The 18,634-nt window shown below is 47.8% G+C and overlaps 1 protein-coding gene across 1 annotated transcript; it reads left to right on the forward strand.

Annotated features, from left to right (window-relative positions):
* Positions 1-1,248: 1,248 nt before the first annotated feature.
* On the forward strand, positions 1,249-18,170 carry DERL1 (derlin 1). Its single transcript, XM_077351573.1, has 8 exons — positions 1,249-1,545; positions 5,957-6,068; positions 9,299-9,363; positions 10,879-10,905; positions 11,042-11,137; positions 11,393-11,445; positions 12,454-12,564; positions 13,862-18,170. The coding sequence occupies exons 1-8, from the start codon at positions 1,393-1,395 to the stop codon at positions 13,998-14,000; spliced, it is 756 nt and encodes a 251-aa protein (XP_077207688.1). The 5' UTR covers positions 1,249-1,392; the 3' UTR covers positions 14,001-18,170.
* Positions 18,171-18,634: the final 464 nt, after the last annotated feature.

The raw sequence follows: 18,634 nt of genomic DNA on the forward strand, positions 1-18,634 counted from the left end.
CGCTTTGACTAGGTGGAAAGTGCGCGTGCGTGCAGCAGCTCCCAAGCGAGAATTCTCTTGCATTTAGAAGACGCTGCTTCAGCTTGGCTGCGCTTCATAACATCGGGCGGACAGGGGGACTATGCATTTAGGGCGGGGGTAGTCAACCTGTGGTCCTCCAGATGTCCATGGACTACAATTCCCATGAGCCCTGCGTTTGCTGGCAGGGGCTTATGGGAATTGTAGTCCATGAACATCTGGAGGATCACAGGTTGACTACCCCTGATTTAGGGGACAAAGATAAGAGAAAACATTGTACCGATTTAATGTGTGTCGAACTAAGTGGGAGGCCAGATATGAGCCTTCATGTGCACCCACACTTCTTCAGAATGTGTCCTTTTGTGAAAAAATAGATTCAGGAAGTGGCCGTTTTGGTCTGAAGCAGCAGGACAAAATTTTGATTCCAGGGGCATCTTTAAGACTAACCAAGTTCAAATCTGGGCATAAACTTTCTTGTGCCTGGAAACTTCTTCAGATCTGAAGGTGTGGCATGCACCTGAAAGCTCACACCTTGAATAAGACATTGTCCCACGGGAAACTGATGCAATCCCTGTAATCCTCTGCAGAATTACTCCAATTTTAACCCTCTTGACTGAAATGAATCTTAGACTGGTTATAGCTGCATGTACCATTAGTTCTTTCCGGTATTTACAATTTTTTTACATATATTAATTATATTTTGATGTTTATTGTTATGTTGTGATTTCTTTTTTTCGCTTTAGGGGCCCTATATTGGGCAGCAAGGTGGCATACAAATGTTTGAAATAAATAAAGCGATGTATAAAATGTTGAGTTCTAATGGACCAAACTACATTTTTTTTAAAATGTGCTTTATTTTTTAAACGAATGCCCTGTCCTCTTGCTTGTTTTAACCCACTCTGTGTAACCCGCCTTGAGTTCCAGTGAAAAAGGCAGACTGTAAATTAAACAAAGAAAAAAAATGAAATAGGTGGGTGTGTTGATGTGATTCCCCCCTCCATCTGACTCATAAGCGGTTTGGGGATAAATAATAAAACCTCATAAATATCCAAATTAATAAAACTCTCAGATGGATTATTGGAAGCCACAGGCTGCACAAGGGCGGAGAGGAAAAAAGCCACCCGCGCCTGCGTCGGTCCCTTTAAGGAAGCCACGCCTCCCGACTCTCCCTTTTATTCCGCTGCTTAGCAACGGGAGGGCGGAGCCGGAAGTGCCTGATGTCCCGGCCGAATTCGGAGCGGCCACGTCGGAGGAAGGCGGGCTCCGCCCCTCGCCCATCCTTTGCGTCTCGGCGGCAGCGGCGTCTCCGGCGGCCGCGTGAGGCCTAAACTGCTAGGCCGGCGCCGCTTCGCGTGGCCCTCGGGGGCGGGCAAGATGTCGGACCTGGCGGACTGGATCGGGGGCATCCCGCTCATCACGCGCTACTGGTTCTTCCTCACCGTCGGGTTCACCGTCGTCGGCAAGATCGGCTTGGTCAACCCCTATTACCTGGTCCTCTTGTCGGACCCGTTCTTCAAACAGTTCCAGGTAGGAGCGTCGGGACTACGGCTCCCGGCGTGCACCGCGCGGCCCCGGCCGTAGAACTGCAGGCGGCATCGGGGCGATGTGCCGATTGGGAGTTGTAGTCGCGAGGAGGTGCTTTGCGGCATGCTGGGAGCCGTAGTTGAGCGGGCGTTCCCGGGGGTAGGGGGTCTGCCTGGGCTCATGAATGGGTGGGTGGTCGCCGGAATCCCCACCCCTCCTTTTTTTTTGCAAATGAGGACTCGCGGAGTTGCAGTTTTGCAAGCAGGGACCTACAGTCCCAATTAGGGAAGGGTGGTGACTCCGGCACGTGTGCCTTGTCTGCAGAAGGGCCCGCGTCCCTCCTGACCTGTCCTGCCCACAACTTCGGATGTCCACCTGGTTCATAGCAGCGAGGCTGTGGTGGGAACTTCATGCATGCAAAGGTCCCTGCCTCAGTCTCCGGTCTCCACTTAATATAGGGTTGCCAGGTCTCCTGGTAGGGGAGGGTAGTCAGCTCCAGGTTAGGAAACCCCCGGAAAAGGACCCTGGAAAGGTCAGGGATCTCAGTGGGGGACAATGCCACAGAGTCCACCCTCCAAAGCAGCCGTTTTCAGCATGGGAGCTGATTTCTCTAGTCTTGAGAGGAGCTTTGATCTCAGGGGATTCCCAGGTCCCACCTGGAGGCTGGCATCCCTAATTTAAAGGGGTCCGGACAGAGGTGAAAGGTCTTTGCTAGAGACCTTGGAGTGCCCCAGCCTTTCAAGGTAGTTTCAGATTGTTGATCAGCAGTAGAAGAGCGGAATTCAAGCTCTGTCGCATCTCAAAAGCCAAGAAGGTTTTTCAAGTCAGAGTTCCCCTTTTTTGAATCATTTTGAGTTTTCAGTTGGGTGCCCAAAGTCCCGGACAGGCAACCCAATGCCATCTATGCCTCCTCTTCTGCCTTGCAAAAAATAAAAGAGGTGTGTGCTTCTCTTACATTGTTTTCATTCAAGGGAGGAAACATTCCCCCCTCCCAATGTAAACTTACATAATGTAAGTAAAGTACACACTTCATTGTCTCTAATTGTTTTATGAGGAAAAGAGGGAGAATCTTTCAGACTGTGATGTTGGTCTGTTCTCCTTGTCCCCCTGATTTCAGAGGGTGTGAGATGGTGTGGCTCACAAGCTTACCCTTCTGGTAGCCTTGGGCCCTTTGAACCAAAGAGCAAGAAATTATTGGAACACCTCCATTTACTGGGTTGGATCCACCCAACTTTTTTGACCCTGTCCTGTTCTACGTGACTTTTGTCACTCTTTAGCGGTCATTGTTCCCTAGCAGCGGAAAGGCTAGTTGGGCCAAACACACTGCTGCTGGTCAGTTGGTTTCAGACTGTTGATTGGGGCATCCCTCCTGTCCTGTGAGAGGAGATGGACAACTTGCCTGACATGAGATTTCATTGTTGTTAATTTTATGAATTACTGTATCTTTGGAAATGGAGGATTTACCATAAATGTATCCTTGGCATAGGCGTGGTTGGGCATCCACAAATTGTGGTTGGGTTTTGTGACTGGCTTTTATTTTCCACTAGCCAGCTGCAGGGCTTAACCCTACCACAATATTATGTATAACGATAATATAGTTTCTAGTTTAGTATGTTAACACTTATACTGAATTAATGCAAGGAGAGCTGTTGTTTGAACTTTAGAGAATTAAAATTGGTATTTGAACACATGGCGTAATTGTTATTTTGAATGTTGCAGCCTTTACTGGTTGTCCTTTGAAGTTCTTATTGGGTGAGGGGGGGCAGCTGATAGATGTACATTGGGGGGCCGTGGCTCAGTGGTAGAGCATCTGCTTGGCTTGCAGAAGGTCCCAGGTTCAACCCTCAGTGTCTCCCAGTGAATGATCTGGCAGTAGGTAGTGTAAAAAACCTTTACCTGAGATCCTGGAAAGCCCCTGAATCAGTATAAAGCAACTTCATGTGTTCACATATATATATATGTGTGTGTGTGTAACTTTGTCCCAACCTCAGATGCTGTGTGCACAGTTTATATATTTTCTGACCTAGGAGATGTTTTCACAAGTATGAAGAAATCTGGCTCAGTCCTGAACTTCTTTCCCCTTGAGGTTTTGTTTAAACCCTGCAATGTTTATGCTGTGTATTTATGAGTTGACCTTATTTACATCCCATTTGCCTTCCAAAAGGGACCCAAAGTGACTTTTCCTCTGCTACATTTTATTCTCGCAACAGTCCTGTGAGGCCTGTTCGGCTGAGAGCCGAAGGTCACCCAGCAAGCTTGAACATGAGTCTGCCAAATCCTAGTTTGACACTCTACTGTCTATTCTTACAGTTACTAGAAATCAGGGGTAGCCACCCTGTGACTCCCCAGAGGCCCATGGACTACAGTTACCATGAGCTTCAAAGGGCAGGGGCTCATGGTAATTGTAGTCTATGGACATCTGGAGAGTCACAATGTGGCCACCCATGTTGTAAATGCTTTTTGTGCTTTGTTAATGGAAAAGTAATTTTTCCAGATTTAGAGAATGGGGAAAAGAGTTTAGTGGTAACTCTTTTTGTTTGCATGCGGAAGATTTCCATAGCCAGGTGTTCCTGGCATTTCCAGGTCAAAGGATCTCTGAGAACAATCTGTAGATGAGATCCCACGGATCCTTCCGCCCACGACTGTTCAGAACAGACTAGGCGGAGCCGGCAGGGCCAACAGTAAGTGATAGTTTTATAAGTTCTAAGGTGCAATCCTGTTCACAGTTATGTGAGAATAAGCCATATTAAACCCAGTAGGGACCTACTTCTGAGTCAATGTACATGTGGCCAGACCTAGAGATGAGAAGGCCTACAGAAATTTGTTTTTCGCCTCTAGCAGTGGAAATAATTGGGAAACTCTGGGGGAGCACAGAAAAAAGAAAAATGTTCCGTGAAAGTTCCCTATCCTTTTGGAATTAGCGTAACACTTTTCAAGACAAGGTTGGATTTGTTTTAATGTACATAGTCAAATTTTGATGGCGGTGCTTGGATGCCCTAGGGCAGGGGTAGTCAACCTGTGGTCCTCCAGATGTCGATGGACCACAATTCCCATGAGCCCCTGCCCTAGGGAGTTTGGTCTATTGTGGGGGAAATTGCAACAGAGGAAGAAATGATGGGACGACTCCTTGTAGGAGGTGGCACAGATCACACGACGGAGACTCAGAGATATCTACAACACTGCGGCCTCTGCTTCTTACCTCCGGAAACCCTCCGGTTAGGTTCTGAAGACCCATTGATTCCTAGACTCTCAGAGCTGGGAAGGGTCTGTTCAGTGCAGGAAACCCAAAGTTATCCCTGATAAGATGGCCCTCTAGACTCCGCTTGAAGACCTCAGTGAAGGACAGCTGGCCCGCCCTCTAGGTAATTAATTCACCTCTTAAGCTGCTCTCACCATTTGTAAGTTTCTATTCAAGTTCAGCCAAAATCTACATTTTGAGCCCATCAGATACCTGAGACAGCCGGAAGCCGATCTAGGGAGGGGCTGTGGCTCAGTGGAAGAGCCTCCGCTCGGCATGCAGAAGGTCCCAGGTTCAATCCCTGAATAAGTGATCACGGCTCCCTTTGGACTTGTCTTCTCCATGCTAAATATATCCAGTTCCTCCAGTCATTCCTTGCAGGGCTTGTTTCCCAGATCCGCCCACCCCGCCCCTTGCGTTGGCTCTCTCTGAACCTGATACTGCAGCCTTGTGAGTCAGGTTTGAATCTGGTTTGGGGCCTCGATGGGAGACATCTTGCAAACCTAACAAGAAGCCGTTTGGGAGGCAAAAGGAATGAACTGAGTAGTCACAGCCTTCGTCTAGCGTGAACTTTATTTAGAACAGCGTTGAACCAGGATCGCAGGGCGGCGGGTTAGGAGTCGCACCCTGCCCTGGAAGCTTGCTGGGTGATCTCTGGCCAGTCGTGTGCTCTCAACCTCGTCTGCCTCACAGGGCTGGTGTGAGGATAGAATGAAGGAGAGGAGGATGCCGTGAAGCATTTCGGGTCGTCCTTTCTTTGGGAGAGGGGTATAAACAAAGTAAATAAATATTTTAGTGGACTGGTTCATTGTGTACATGCATCCTTAAAACAAATTCGGTAAGTGTTGACAATATTCGATAGACATACTTAGACAGCCAAAGACCTCCCCAGCTGTCCAGACACTCGGATTTCATTTCTTTTTTTAACTACACGTCCCTTGCCCTCTTTGGTATGTGGAATTAGACATGCTTTTCTGTAATCTGCGTCCAATTTGGCCCCTGAAGGTGTTCCAAGCATCCTTTTCTTTGCCTGACCGCACCTGATCTGGTTAGCAGTGCCTTGCCGAGCAACAGCCCTGCCAGATGTTGACCTCTGCTGCCTCTGAAGCTAGCTCCTCAGGCCGCTGGTGAAGTAAAGCACAGTCTGTTCATGGTTTCCTTTGTTTCTTTCAACAGGTATGGAGGCCGATCAGCGCGATGTTGTTTTACCCAGTCAACCCAATGACCGGGTTCCATTACCTGGTGAATTTATATTTTTTGTATCAGTATTCATCACGACTAGAAACAGGTAATTGCTATTTAATATTTCCATGGGCATGTGTGAAGTGTTTTGTCCGGGATATTTTAGTGTTCTCCCCCCCGCTTCTGTGTCCTGCTGTTCAAACCTTAGAGATCTGTCCTGTGAAGACGGACACAGATTCAGCCCCGCGTTCAAACACCTTAAATGGATTCATACGTGAGGGTGGATCTGTATGTGATAATCGAATCCTAAAACTCACAGAATTCACTCTGTTCTGCTTACACAATTCTGCAGAACCCAAAGGTGGTTGTGGAGGGGGAAGTCTTGGTGGCTTAACCCTTCTGAAAATATGATTCTTGCCAGGTAGTGAATATCAAGCTTGGGTTTGGAAGGCCCACCCTAACCTGTTCTTGGAAGCTAAGCCAAGTGGGCTCTGGTTAGACTGGAGAGTCAAGGATGATGGTCTAGTGCAGGGGTGCTCAACCTGTGGTCCTCCAGATGTTCATGGACCACAATTCCCATGAGCCCCTGCCAGCGTTTGCTGGCAGGGGCTCATGGGAATTGTAGTCCAAAAACATCTGGAGGACCACAGGTTGACTACCCCTGGTCTAGTGTGTGGGTGGAAAATCTGGCTTTTCCTTGCTCTCTGTGAATTTCGCTTAAGTCTTCCAGATGCAGGTTTCACAGAGTTACACCAGGAGCTGTTGGCTCTGGGGGGAGGCCAAAACCCTGTTGTTGATGTGTTCGTTGAGAAAATACAGGACACCGCTGTGGTGAAGGGGGCAGGAGTGGAGGACCTGGCTTCATATCTCATTCATAGGACGTCAATCCCTGAATCCTAGTGCCAGGAGGCAGCATCAAGGAAGGGTCTTGGCCTCTGCGTGCTCCTTTTTAACCTTCTGGGGCAACTGGTTGCCCGCTGCGGGAGATGCTGGCCTAGATGGACCACTGCCCTGTTACAACGGACGGCTCTACTTACATTCTTAAGAAATGTGGTGGATGACTTTACGCCAGTCGTTCTCTCTGAGCGTAGCCCACCTCTCAGGGTTGTTGTGAGGCTAGAACCATATCTACTTGTACCGAGCTATTTTGAGGAAGCGTGGGATAAAATGCAACTCATAAAAGGCAGGTTTTATTTAAAATCTGCAAAAACGTACGGCTGGTCTCCATCCAAAAGCTTGAACAGGGCCAACCAACTTAGCTTCCAAGGTCTCACACAATCAGGCAAGCCTGGGCTAGCCAGGTCAGGCCAGATGACTGGTTAGCAAGGGACAAATGAAAGCTAAGCTACCTGCATCAGTTGCTAGGATACAAATGACACCTTACACGCCCCCTGGTGCAGTGGCAGCAACCTGGTGAGCTAGCAGTGCTGGGTGGATGATGGGTCTCCTCCGCCCTGCATTGCTGAAATCCTGCCTGTTGCTTGTTGACTCTGCTGCCAAATATTGCTGAAGTTTCGGCAAGGGAGAAAGTGTATCGGGCTGACTTCCTCCAAAGTGGCTGTGGGTGTCGCCTCCCTCGGCCCCCATAAAGAAGAAGAAGAAGAAGAAGAGTTGGTTCTTATATGCCACTTTTCCCTACCCGAAGGAGGCTCAAAGCGGCTTACAGTCGCCTTCCCTTTCCTCTCCCCACAACAGACACCCTGTGAGGGAGGTGAGGCTGAGAGAGCCCTGATATCACTGCTCGGTCAGAACAGTTTTTATCAGTGCCGTGGCGAGCCCAAGGTCACCCAGCTGGCTGCATGTGGGGGAGTGCAGAATTGAACCTGGCATGCCAGAGTAGAAGTCCGCACTCCTAACCACTACACCAAACTGGCTCAAAGAAGCCTCCTTGAATCCATTGTGTGTGGTTTGCATGTGAAACCGGTATTGACCGATGAGAGCATTTGCCAGTCTGCACGTGGGGTTGGGATTTTAGTCTTTAGGCAAGTCACAGCCAATTTATGGCGACCCTTTTGGGATTTCAAGGCAAGAAAGGTTCAAAGGTGGTCTGCCATGGCCTGCCTCTGGGTAGTAGCAACCCTGGTCTTCCTTGGTGGTCTCCCACCCGAGTACTGACCAGGGCCGACCCTGCTTAGCTTCTGAGAGCAGATGAAATCGGGCTACCCTGGGCCATCTGGGTCAGGGGTGCAGCCTAGATCAAATGGCATAAGAGGAAGGGACTGGTGCTTTTAGCAGGACTGGTTTCCTGGATTGTACAGTCTAGACCAGAGATAGTCAAACTGCGGCCCTCCAGATGTCCATGGACTACAATTCCCATGAGCCCCTGCCAGCGTTTGCTGGCAGGGACTCCTGGGAATTGTAGTCCATGGACACCTGGAGGGCCGCAGTTTGACTATGCCTGGTCTAGATGGCCCATTTTAAGGGAGCTTTATGTACAATAATTCTCTATTCATTCACTATTCTCTAATAAACAATCATCACTGGTTTATGACTATATGTTAGCATCTGTAGTATTATATGTATGTCAGTCCTGTTGGCCAGTTGAAGAACAGCTATTAATCTGCTTCTTCATGGACCGATCGGCTAATAAAATAAATTTTCAGTCCGCTCCTTTTGCTGTTGTAGCTGCAGCGTCTTTTCAAGCTGTTGCACTCGTAATTTTTCCTCCGCGTTTTAGTTCTTTAGAACGGAGAGGTACCATTGCATTAATGCACTGGTGCTGAAATCAGCTATGGCCCTCGTGCTGTGCGAGGTTTTCCTCGCTGGATTAGCCAGTCAAGGCTGTGTCACCTCCTGCTGTGTAGGCTTCCTTGGAAGCAAGCCTGAATTCCCTGGGGAGGTGCAGAGAGTTGTATTGCTATGCTGATCACAACATTTAAATCTTGCAGCCCTAATACTTGGAGAGCTGAGTCACGTATGTTCTTAAAGCTCTGGCCATAGCACGGATGCAGCTTCCAGGGAGACATTCGGCCCCGATGATCTTTCTTCTGTGTTTTTTTTTTTTTTTGAAAAATGACAATGCCAGATCTCAGATTGCTACCTGTGCCCAAAACTCCCTCCCCCTCCCCAATTCTCCCCTCAAATTGGCAGTAGGCTAAAAGGATCTGTTGAAATAGTCCCATTTGTCCATTGCTCTCCCTTCTTTGGAGGTAGAAAAAGGCTGTGCGCCTGCAGATTATACGCAAGAGTCTTGCTCTTTCCTCTGAGTGCAAGCTGCGGCTGTTATGTCCCTGCATTATAATCATAGCCTTTAAGAGCCACCCAGCCCCTCTTGGGAAACGCAGCGTGAACTGAAACCCGAGCGGCTGATTTGCTGACATCCTCCTTTGTTTGCAGGTTTGTTTGATGGCCGGCCGGCCGACTACCTGTTCCTGCTTCTCTTTAACTGGGTCTGCATAGCTGTATCCTTCCTTTTTGCCATTGAGGGGGTTTCATCTGGTGCAAGCTCAGGGGGCATCAGCCACAGAGAACAGCGGGGCAGGTGTGTCAACTGGGCCTCCAAGGTGTCCCAGTGAATCCCAGCTGAGTTTAAAATACTATGTACCGTTCTGGTTACCGTGTCTAAAAAAGGACTGGAAACAATACAGAGAATGAGAAATCCAGACAGCTTGTTGGAAGTGTCAAGCCAGGGTGCTGAAATGATGCAAAAGGCGAACTCTGGGTTGGGGGTTATCGGGTATGGGATTAAGAATGAAATGGCCAATACTGTAATGCCCCTGTATGTATCTTAAGTTGCAGCCTCATTTGATATACTGTGTCCAGTTCCCTTTATCTCAAAAAAGATATTGCAGAGCTGGGGACACTACGGAGGAGAGTAACCAAGATTGTTAGGGGTAGAGGTGTGTGCTTCGGCTTGGCTTGGCCGTCTTGGCGATCACCGAAGCCTGAGGCAGCCAGCGCTGCGGAGAGAAGGGATGGTGGTGGGGGCGTATCAGCGGGCGGCCACATGGAGGTGCAGAGCTCCTGGCCTCTTACACACTGCTTCGGGCTTTGGTGATTGACAAGTTGGCCGAGCCGAAGCTCACAACCCCAGCTAGGGGGTTGGAGCACTTTCCCTTGGAGGGAAGGCTGAAGAGCCTGGGACTTTTCAGTTTAGTAAAGAGCGAACAAAAGGGGGACACAATAGAGGTTTCTAAAATAATGCCTGGGGTGGAGAGAGTTGACAGAACTTTTTCTCCCTCTCTCAAAGGACTAGAACTCGAGGGTGTCCAGTGACATTGCTGGGCTGTAGGCTCAGGGGCAGGTAGTCGGCAGACTCATGCACAGAGGGATTAAAACATGGAATTTAGCGGCCGGAGGATGTAGTGATGGCCACAAAAAGAAACCGTTTTTAGAGGGGATTAGTTAGATTCATGGCCGATACGTCTGTCAGTGGCTACTAGCCGTGGTGACCAAGGGGAGCCTCCACATCCAGAGGCATCAAGCCTCCAAGTCCCAGAGCCAGGAGACCATCTTGAGAAGGCCTCATCCTCTATACCATGTTGTTGGCCCTCCAGAATAAGTGGTTGGCCGCTGAGTGAGACAGGATGGTAGATTTGATGGCCTTTTGATCTGATCCATCAGGGCTCTTCTTAGGATCTCATGCACTGCTCCTCATGCCATGACTGACCATGGGTGAGAGGTGCTCTGCTCCATGCAGTTCCCTCAAGATGGGAGAGGGAGCTACACTCTCTGCTGTCCTATGCCCGAGGCTGGGTGAGGGAAGCAATACACTGCCCCCTCTCCCTCTCTTGGCTGCATGGCTGTGTTCTCCTCCTATCCTGGCTCTGAGACCAGAAGCAGCTCACCTTGTGGGCTGTGTGAAAGGTGTGCAAGAGGAAAGCTGAAAGGCCTGGGATGCTATCCGGCCCTATACCCATGCAGGATTTGTAGCTTTGGAGCTGTTTGTTTGTTTTTCCTTAGTCACCTCTTTCCAGATTGCCTCCTTGACAGTGGGCCTCCGGGTAAGTGCCTTTCCATTCCTCAAAGGGATCTGGTGGGTGAATGGTCACATCTGTATTTCTGGGTCCGGTATTTTTAAACATTTTTATCCATGGTCTGTATGAGGAAGAGGAGGGACTATTCTCATTTCTCTCACAGGTCCTGATGGTGGCTGGCGTCATGTCCGTGATTTATATTTGGGCCCAGGTGAACAAAGACGTGACTGTATCGTTTTTGTTTGGGACGCAGTTTAAGGTAAGGATGAGTGGGCTCCACCCCTGTGGCCTTCTCCAGAGAACAGAGTTTTTCACACTTAAAAAAAAAATTCCTTTTTACATTTGGGAGGGAAGAGCGTCCTGTGCGCGAAAATGTTTCCATTGCATTTAAGCTGCCTGCTGCGTAATTACCTGGTTGGTGGTTTACGGTAGGCGAGGTGGTTCCTTTGGAGGGATTCTGCTGGTGGTGCTCAGTTTCCACTGGGCTAAACCCCCTTCTTGTCTCTTTCTCCAGGCGTTCTATTTACCTTGGGTTATCCTGTTGTTCAACTTGATCGTTTCAGGCGCGTAAGTGTTCCCCAAACACCCTTTTGCAAAGGAAAATGGGGCTTGGCTCCTTGTTCCCTGCTTGGGTGGGGCTTTTGCCCTGGTGTACGTGGGGGGTGATACTGAACTACTGACTGTGACCCCAACACCACCACCAGCTGGATGCACGTTTGAGCTCACTGTCTTGTGGGAGTGGAAGTGCTGAGTGCTGGAGGAATGCACAGAACAGCTGAGCCCTTTCTCTACAGTGGAAGAGACTGTTGTGCAAGCAAAAGCAAGACTTAGCATCCAAGCCGGAGGTTCCGCTATCTGCTTACCTGCTCCTTTTTATATGCCTCTTACTGTTTACTTGAGGCTCAGGCTGTTCTGGAGGGCCTGTAAGACAGAGCTCTTCTGCCAGACCTGTGGCTGAGGCCAGAAGAACAACATCTGGGCCATCCTGCCGAAAATCCACCCGCCGTTAGACAACCCCTCCAAGCTCTGTGCAGCCCTCACAGGGACATATGTTTAAAGGAGGTGGTTTTTATTATTTTATGGGTGTAAAATCTTTTCCACTAGGACTGTTTTAAATTTTGTGGTCAACCGCCCTGAAGCCCACCAGGGAAGGGTGATAAAGAAATAAAATATTTACTTATTTAAACTTAAAAGCACTGTGCAAAACAAGATGCTGGACGAATGAACCAGTGGTCTGATCCATCAGGGGTCATCTTACACTTTTATGACGGTCACCTCTTAGGATGCTGCCGTGTCTTTCATGGCTTTAAAATGCAAAAGTATAAATGAGTTGGAGTAAGTGACACTTGAGGAACCCTTGTTGCTACCAGGGCAGTTGGTCCTAGGATTCAGGTGTTAGTCAAACGGCACCTACCTTTCAAGTGGAAAATTGAACTATTTCCATAATGGGAATCATTGAAGGGCCCCATGGCACAGCCCTGCGCATTTGTGATTTTAGGACCCCTTCGGGCCAGCAGCACAAAATGCTTCTGAACTGTTCAGAACACTAACATCTTGTTCTGTTTTTTTCTCCAGTTTCGTCGAAGAGCTGATTGGCAACCTGGTTGGCCATCTGTACTTTTTCTTAATGTACAAATACCCCTTAGACTTGGGAGGAAGAAGTTTCCTGTCAACACCTCAGATCCTGTAAGTTGGTTGGGTCTTTTCCTTTAAAAACAACAATGTTGCATGCTTGAAATGTCTGTAGAATATCCCAGTCAATGAGTTGCAAAAGTTTGAAAGGAGCCACAGGGTTTAAGGCAGGGGTAATCAAACTGCGGCCCTCCAGATGTCCATGGACTACAATTCCCAGGAGCCCCTGCCAACATTCGCTGGCAGGGGCTCCTGGGAATTGTAGTCCATGGACATCTGGAGGGCCGCAGTTTGACTACCCCTGGTTGAGGGGGACCCATGTCGATTTCCCAGGCGAGGGTATCCGTGATTGGGTCAGCCGCATCACCGTGTTGTGACATCTCTGACTCCCGAGACAATGAAGGAAAGTTGGTTTTGTGATGGAAACTGTAATTGGGAAAGGGCAGAGAGAAAAAACGGCAACTATCAAGTGGAACTGAAGTACAGCAGACATGGTTCTACGTGTAGTCAAATTGTCCCAGTAGCCATTTTGGTGGAAGAATTCTTACCGAGAGCTTTTACTAAAGCTAAGTATATATTTGAGCATTCAAAGCACTCTTGTCTCAACACTCCTTGTGACCGCTTATCTAATGTGGGCTAGCATTTATAGCGCCTATTGGGGCTGGGGAAACAAGCTGGAGGCTAAAGTAATGGCTTGCTTCAGATCTTTAAAGATATATTTGAGAGAATTCCAGATTCTCAGCCGAGTTCTGTTCAGGGGTAGGCTAGTTCAGATTTTGAAGCCATCTGAGTACCCTTTTACGACTTATAATAATTTCTAAGATGCCTAAGTAATGATCTGAGAAGAAAGAATGGTCTGGTTTCAGGTCTATGCTGTAAACTGTCCTAATGTCTTTTAAGCCATCTATAAGTGGAGAATCAAGCTATGCAGCTCTTTTCCTGGACCCATCTGTGGATGCTTAAATCCAGAGATTGGAGTCATGAAGCAATGGGACCTGATTAAATGAAACTTCCTGCCAACCCAAGAAAAACCCTAGGTTTGCAGAAAAATTTGAAATAAAACAAAAAACATTGAGGAGATAAACCCTCCCCTGATAATGGCAACAGTAACCTGTACCTTTAAGAAAGGTACCACAATTGGGTCCATGAAGTGATTGATTAGATTGATTCTCAGCGGCCATTCTGGAAATTGCTAGGCAGTCACAAATAAATAAATAAATGACAATTGTATTTTAGGCCACTCCCCCCTGTCAATTGCTCTTTTTTTAAAGGGCCTACAAGATACCGAGTGTTACCGGTTTTGACTGCACACAGGCATAAGTTTTGAGTGGCTCTTTTCGTTGTCTCCCAGGTACCGCTGGCTGCCCAATAGGAGAGGGGGAGTATCAGGATTCGGCGTTCCGCCCGCCAGCTGGCGCAGACCAGCAGAGGAACACCAGGGCGGCGGAAGACACAACTGGGGGCGGGGCTTCCGACTTGGCGATCAGTGAAAGGAGAAAACCCCTCTGCTGCTTTGGTTCTCCCCCCTCCCCCACTTGAGGAACATCTTCAACCACACATGGGAAGGACTATCCCTGCAGGACACCCATAAGGGCCAGCTGGGCTCTTGTGCTGTTGAGTCTGAGCTGTGGAGGATTTTTTTTTTAATTGAGTTCTGGGTGGGAGATGACGTAACTGAACACACGGGGGGTAGATTTGACTCCATGCTCCTATTAAAAACACACACCCCAAAAACATTTTAATATTTACTAGCACAGTGTCCTTTCTCTGGCCTGTCTTTTAGGCAGGTTTTTATTTTTCTTCTTCTTTTAGGCTGCTTTTCTTTTCAGCCAGGAGGTTCACCGAGTCCGGTCAGAATTCGCCTCTCGGCCAAAGACTATTCTCTCGGGGTCATTGATCCAAAGGCAGTGAATGCTTAACACCCCCTCCCCCTTTTTGAATGGTTTGCTAGCCTTTGTTTGCCATGAATCAGTCAGCGAAAACGTCTTCTGTGAGTATCTCCTCCGAATTCCACTAGCCTGAGCTTTGTTTTTGATTGGGAAGGGCGACCAGCACGAACCTTCTGAAGGGGGGGGGCAACAGTGAAGAGGGGCAGCTTCTAATCTGGCAATCTGGGCTTGATTCCCCGCTCCTCCACATGTGGCCAGCGGGGTGACTTTGGGCCTCCTCACTGTCCTGTTAGAGCTGCTCTCCCAGAACAGAGCTCACAGCCCCACCTACCTCACTGGGTGTCTTTTGTGGGCAGAGGATAAAAAAGGTGCTTGTAAGCCACTTTGAGACACCTACAGGTAGTGCAAAGCAGGGTATAGGAAAAACTTCTTTTCCTGAAAGTGGCTACCTGGAGGTTGCTTCTGCTGCATCCACAGCACAGCGAAAGCCTTGATGCGCTTCAGTGCTGTGATCCTACCCACACTCACCTAGGAGTTGATTCCACTGAACTCGGTGAGGCCCCGGAGGAAATAGCGTTTCTAGGATTGGGCTAGCGGATCCTAGTGACAAGGTGTGTTTCTTGGTGGCTACTAGTGTCTTGAGAATGAAATCTGAATAACTGGAATGGAAAAGATGGGGGTTTGGGGTCTGTGCCCCAACTTGAGTCACTAGGTATGTGCTGAGCTTGGTCACGGCTGCATGTACAGCTTCTTTTTTCCGTATGCCTCGGGGCTTGGAAATCTCCCCAGTGGCCATTCAAAGAGCCCTTCTCTTTGGAAACTGATACACTGCATCATGGAGGTGATCTTGGCTCTCCCTCTACATTGCGGAGCTGCTTCAGAAGTGCCCAAGAGGCAAAACCTTTGCATGTGCAGGGGAATTCCCATTTGAACATTTCCCTTGGCACCTCTCACCCATGACAGCCATTTTTTGGGTGTCCACAGCCTCATGTGCCTAGACCCTCAGTTGGGTCCATCTGCTCTGAAATGAATAGGGTGGCAATTCTGGGTATGTCTTTTTTCACAGACAGAATCGGAGACAGAACGGCACATCCTTGTCAGGATTTACAAAAGGTTGGGACTCAATTAGATAAGCAGGTAGCCAGCATTGATAGCTTTTACTTTACATTAAGGCATCGTGATTGAAATCAGATTATAGGCTTAAGACAGATGCGTTCACCTCCCCACACCCCTCCGCCAATAATTGACATTGTGAAAATAGAGTTGGATACCGAAGGACATTCAGCATATTGCAAGCCAAGGTCTTAATAATTTCATTAAAAGTAATTTGTATTGTACTTCTATCCTGCATGGAGCTTTTGACCATTTTCTAGTAGGAAGTATCGGTGGAGATCTGCATTCAATGCCATCTGAAAATCTGTTCTGCTTAAAAAAAATATGTAGATGATATACCCATTTGTCAATATGGCCTACTATGGAAACCTAAGAAGCATTATAGCTGTCCTGGTCTCTCCCTGCCCCCATGGAATCTCCAATCTGGGCATGTCTGTTTTCCCTCCTTCTTTCCACACCGAGAATGGAGATATTTCCCGATAGCACTGCAAAAAAACGGAAAATGCAATATATGTAAAAATTATGAATGTTTTCAATTTCATTACTACTGAGATTTCTGCAGGCTCTTCAAAATGTACGGGTTAAACCCAGCCAGTTTTTCAGCTGCCGAGGCAGTCCCCTTGGACCGTGATAAAATGGAATGCCAGGGATCGTGGGATGGATGAGAGTCACGTGGGACAGGGGCTGTGGTAACAAAGAGAAGATTGGGCAGGATAGGTTTTTTTTGAATGGGCTGGATCCAACCCTGTATCAGCTGCTTGAACTGGGAAGAGGCAGCAATGCCTAGGGCTAGATCCAACAAGGGTATGTTTATGTTCACCCAATCCCATTGTCGTGGTTTCTGTATCAAGGGAATCTGGAAGTCTTGTTCTCATTTTGACTATGGAGAAAAGTGTGGATTAAGAAATCATTTTAGCACTTTACTGTTCTTAGCGCAGCATTTCTCTTTTTAAGAAAGCACGGTGCCCAAGGCTTACAAGTTACTATACCTCTCGTTATCCTTGCTGGTTTGTAGATCATGGGAAGCTCCAGTCCTGCAATAGATGAGTGCTGACTAATAACAGTGGTAACCTGGTATCCAAAGGAGGGGAGAGAACTGTGCACACAACCCAGGGATTTGCTTGCTTTTGTTTCTTCTTGGCAGCTCCCACTGCTGAAGAGACAAGCCACTTCTAAAATAGACCTGCCGCCTTGGCTCTTCTGCGCCCAAACCGGAAAGCAAAGATCTGGCTGTGTGCAAAGTCCCTACAGGGTACATCTCCCAAGCCCAACGAGTATACACTGTGAATGTTTGATTGTTCAAAACTCAGTGGCCGAAATAATTGAGTTCTGCTTATTGTGCATTATGGAAGGATCTTGTCCCTGTATTGGTACTAAGGTAGAATTTCTCACCAGGGGCATGCCTCTGAAGGTTGAAATGATGCTTCATAGATTTGCAAAAGGCATCACCTTCCTTGCATTGTACTGTTGCACGATGTTGGCACAGTATTGCAGGACTGAACGCACCGCCATGCAGAAAACTAGCAGCCTGGGAAGAAGGCGAGTCTCTGACTTTCCGCAGGCAGGGCAGGTTTCTTGGACGGGGAAAAAAATTAACCACACACCAGCATTCTGCAGAAGATAATCCTGTTTCTTTTTTAAGGAAATGTGTAGCTTGCCTCTAGCTTAAGGGATCTGTTGTGTAGCACGATCAAACCAGTCCCCTGCAGGATATGGGGCAAGGTGTTTCCAGAGATGCAGTGCTCCCCTGCTGGCCTCCAAGACTAGCGAGGATCCTGGGCTCAGACACTATACCATTTCTGACGGCAGCGCTGCCTCCACTACAGGCAGTCCTCTGGTGCTGGGTGCTTTCTGAATGATTCCAGACATTGAAACTCAGTAGTTTGGGATGGGGAAGGGGTGGGGAGGTGCGTGCACGATGGAGGAAGTGCTACAAAAAGGACGGGGTAGGGCTGTGTGGCCGACCTGGCCTGTTAAATCCGCACAAGGAGCTTTTTGATGGAAGCACGGAGATGAGCAAGGGGGGAAGTGGTGTGTCGAAAGTGGTGTGTCTCCTTGTCCCTACTCCCTATTTGCAATGCAGGGGTCTGTAATGCTGGTACACTGGAATGCCTCTGAAAGGAACATCGAATTGCATCCCTGGCAAATACATCGAATGCTTGCAAAGAAGCTGACTTCAAAAGATGTTTTGATTTGGTCTACCATATTACATTTGTAAAAATAATGAGAGGAAAATGAAATGTAAAGGAAAGGGGATTGTACATCATTCTCACGAGGCTGTTCTCATTTTCCTCTAAGTCCACTGAACTGGAACTATTTGTTCAGGGCAGTTTGTTGGGTCTTTCTTGAAGCAGGATGGGGCTTTTCAGAGGGGGTCTCCCTCCCCTGAATCAGAAATCCCATTGCCTGTGGGAGGAAGCCACAGGTATCGATGAGAGAACGTCAAACCAATTCTTCTGGCCAACGGGGTGAGCTCTCAAAATTCACTTTATAATGCTTGGCACTGCTTTTTGTTGGTTCACTTTGAAGCACTTTTCGGCTCTCTTCAAGCTGACACGATGGTGGGAGATCAGTACTTCTGTTCTTTTGTATAGAGATCTTTTTTTTTGTAATGAAATTTTTGTTGGCAAAATTTTTAAATTAAAAGTGGTAAAACTCTGTGCGCTTGCTTGGTATTGATAAGTTGTGTTTTGTTCTCTCGCAAATCCTTGACATATCATATGACCTCAGAAAAACTGATAGAATTATAGTGGGAAGGGACTTCCAGGGTCATCTAGTCCAGCCCCCTTCAGAATGTAGGAAACGTAAGTAATTCACAATTCCAGTCCCCTCTCTCTTACTAGGCTGTAATACAAATACTTTTAACAGCTGGCAACAGCTACTGTAACTTGCAAGGTAATAGATTATTAACAATGAACATGTTAAGACTCCATCTGCTGTCCCTGTAAATCTCATAGCAGTATTGTAAGGAAGAAAGATGATTAATTCATTTGTATTCATTCGACTTCTATACCACTCCTCACAATAAGGAATCAAGATAACAACCAGAAGGACCATGGCTTGGTAGTAGAGCATCTGCTTGATATGCAGAATGGATGAGCACCTGTCAGAGTGTGTTTTAA

Source organism: Paroedura picta, chromosome 9 (assembly GCF_049243985.1).
Source record: "Paroedura picta isolate Pp20150507F chromosome 9, Ppicta_v3.0, whole genome shotgun sequence".
In the NCBI taxonomy this organism is placed as follows: Eukaryota; Metazoa; Chordata; class Lepidosauria; order Squamata; family Gekkonidae; genus Paroedura; species Paroedura picta.

Excerpts from the sequence above, each read along its gene's own strand:
- DERL1 (XM_077351573.1), top strand. The coding sequence starts at position 1,393 with ATGTCGGACCTGGCGGACTGGATCGGGGGCATCCCGCTCATCACGCGC. Across the intron at positions 6,069-9,298 it reads TTCATCACGACTAGAAACAG|GTTTGTTTGATGGCCGGCCG; the intron begins GTAATTGCTATT and ends CTTTGTTTGCAG. Across the intron at positions 9,364-10,878 it reads TTAACTGGGTCTGCATAGCT|ATTGCCTCCTTGACAGTGGG; the intron begins GTATCCTTCCTT and ends ACCTCTTTCCAG.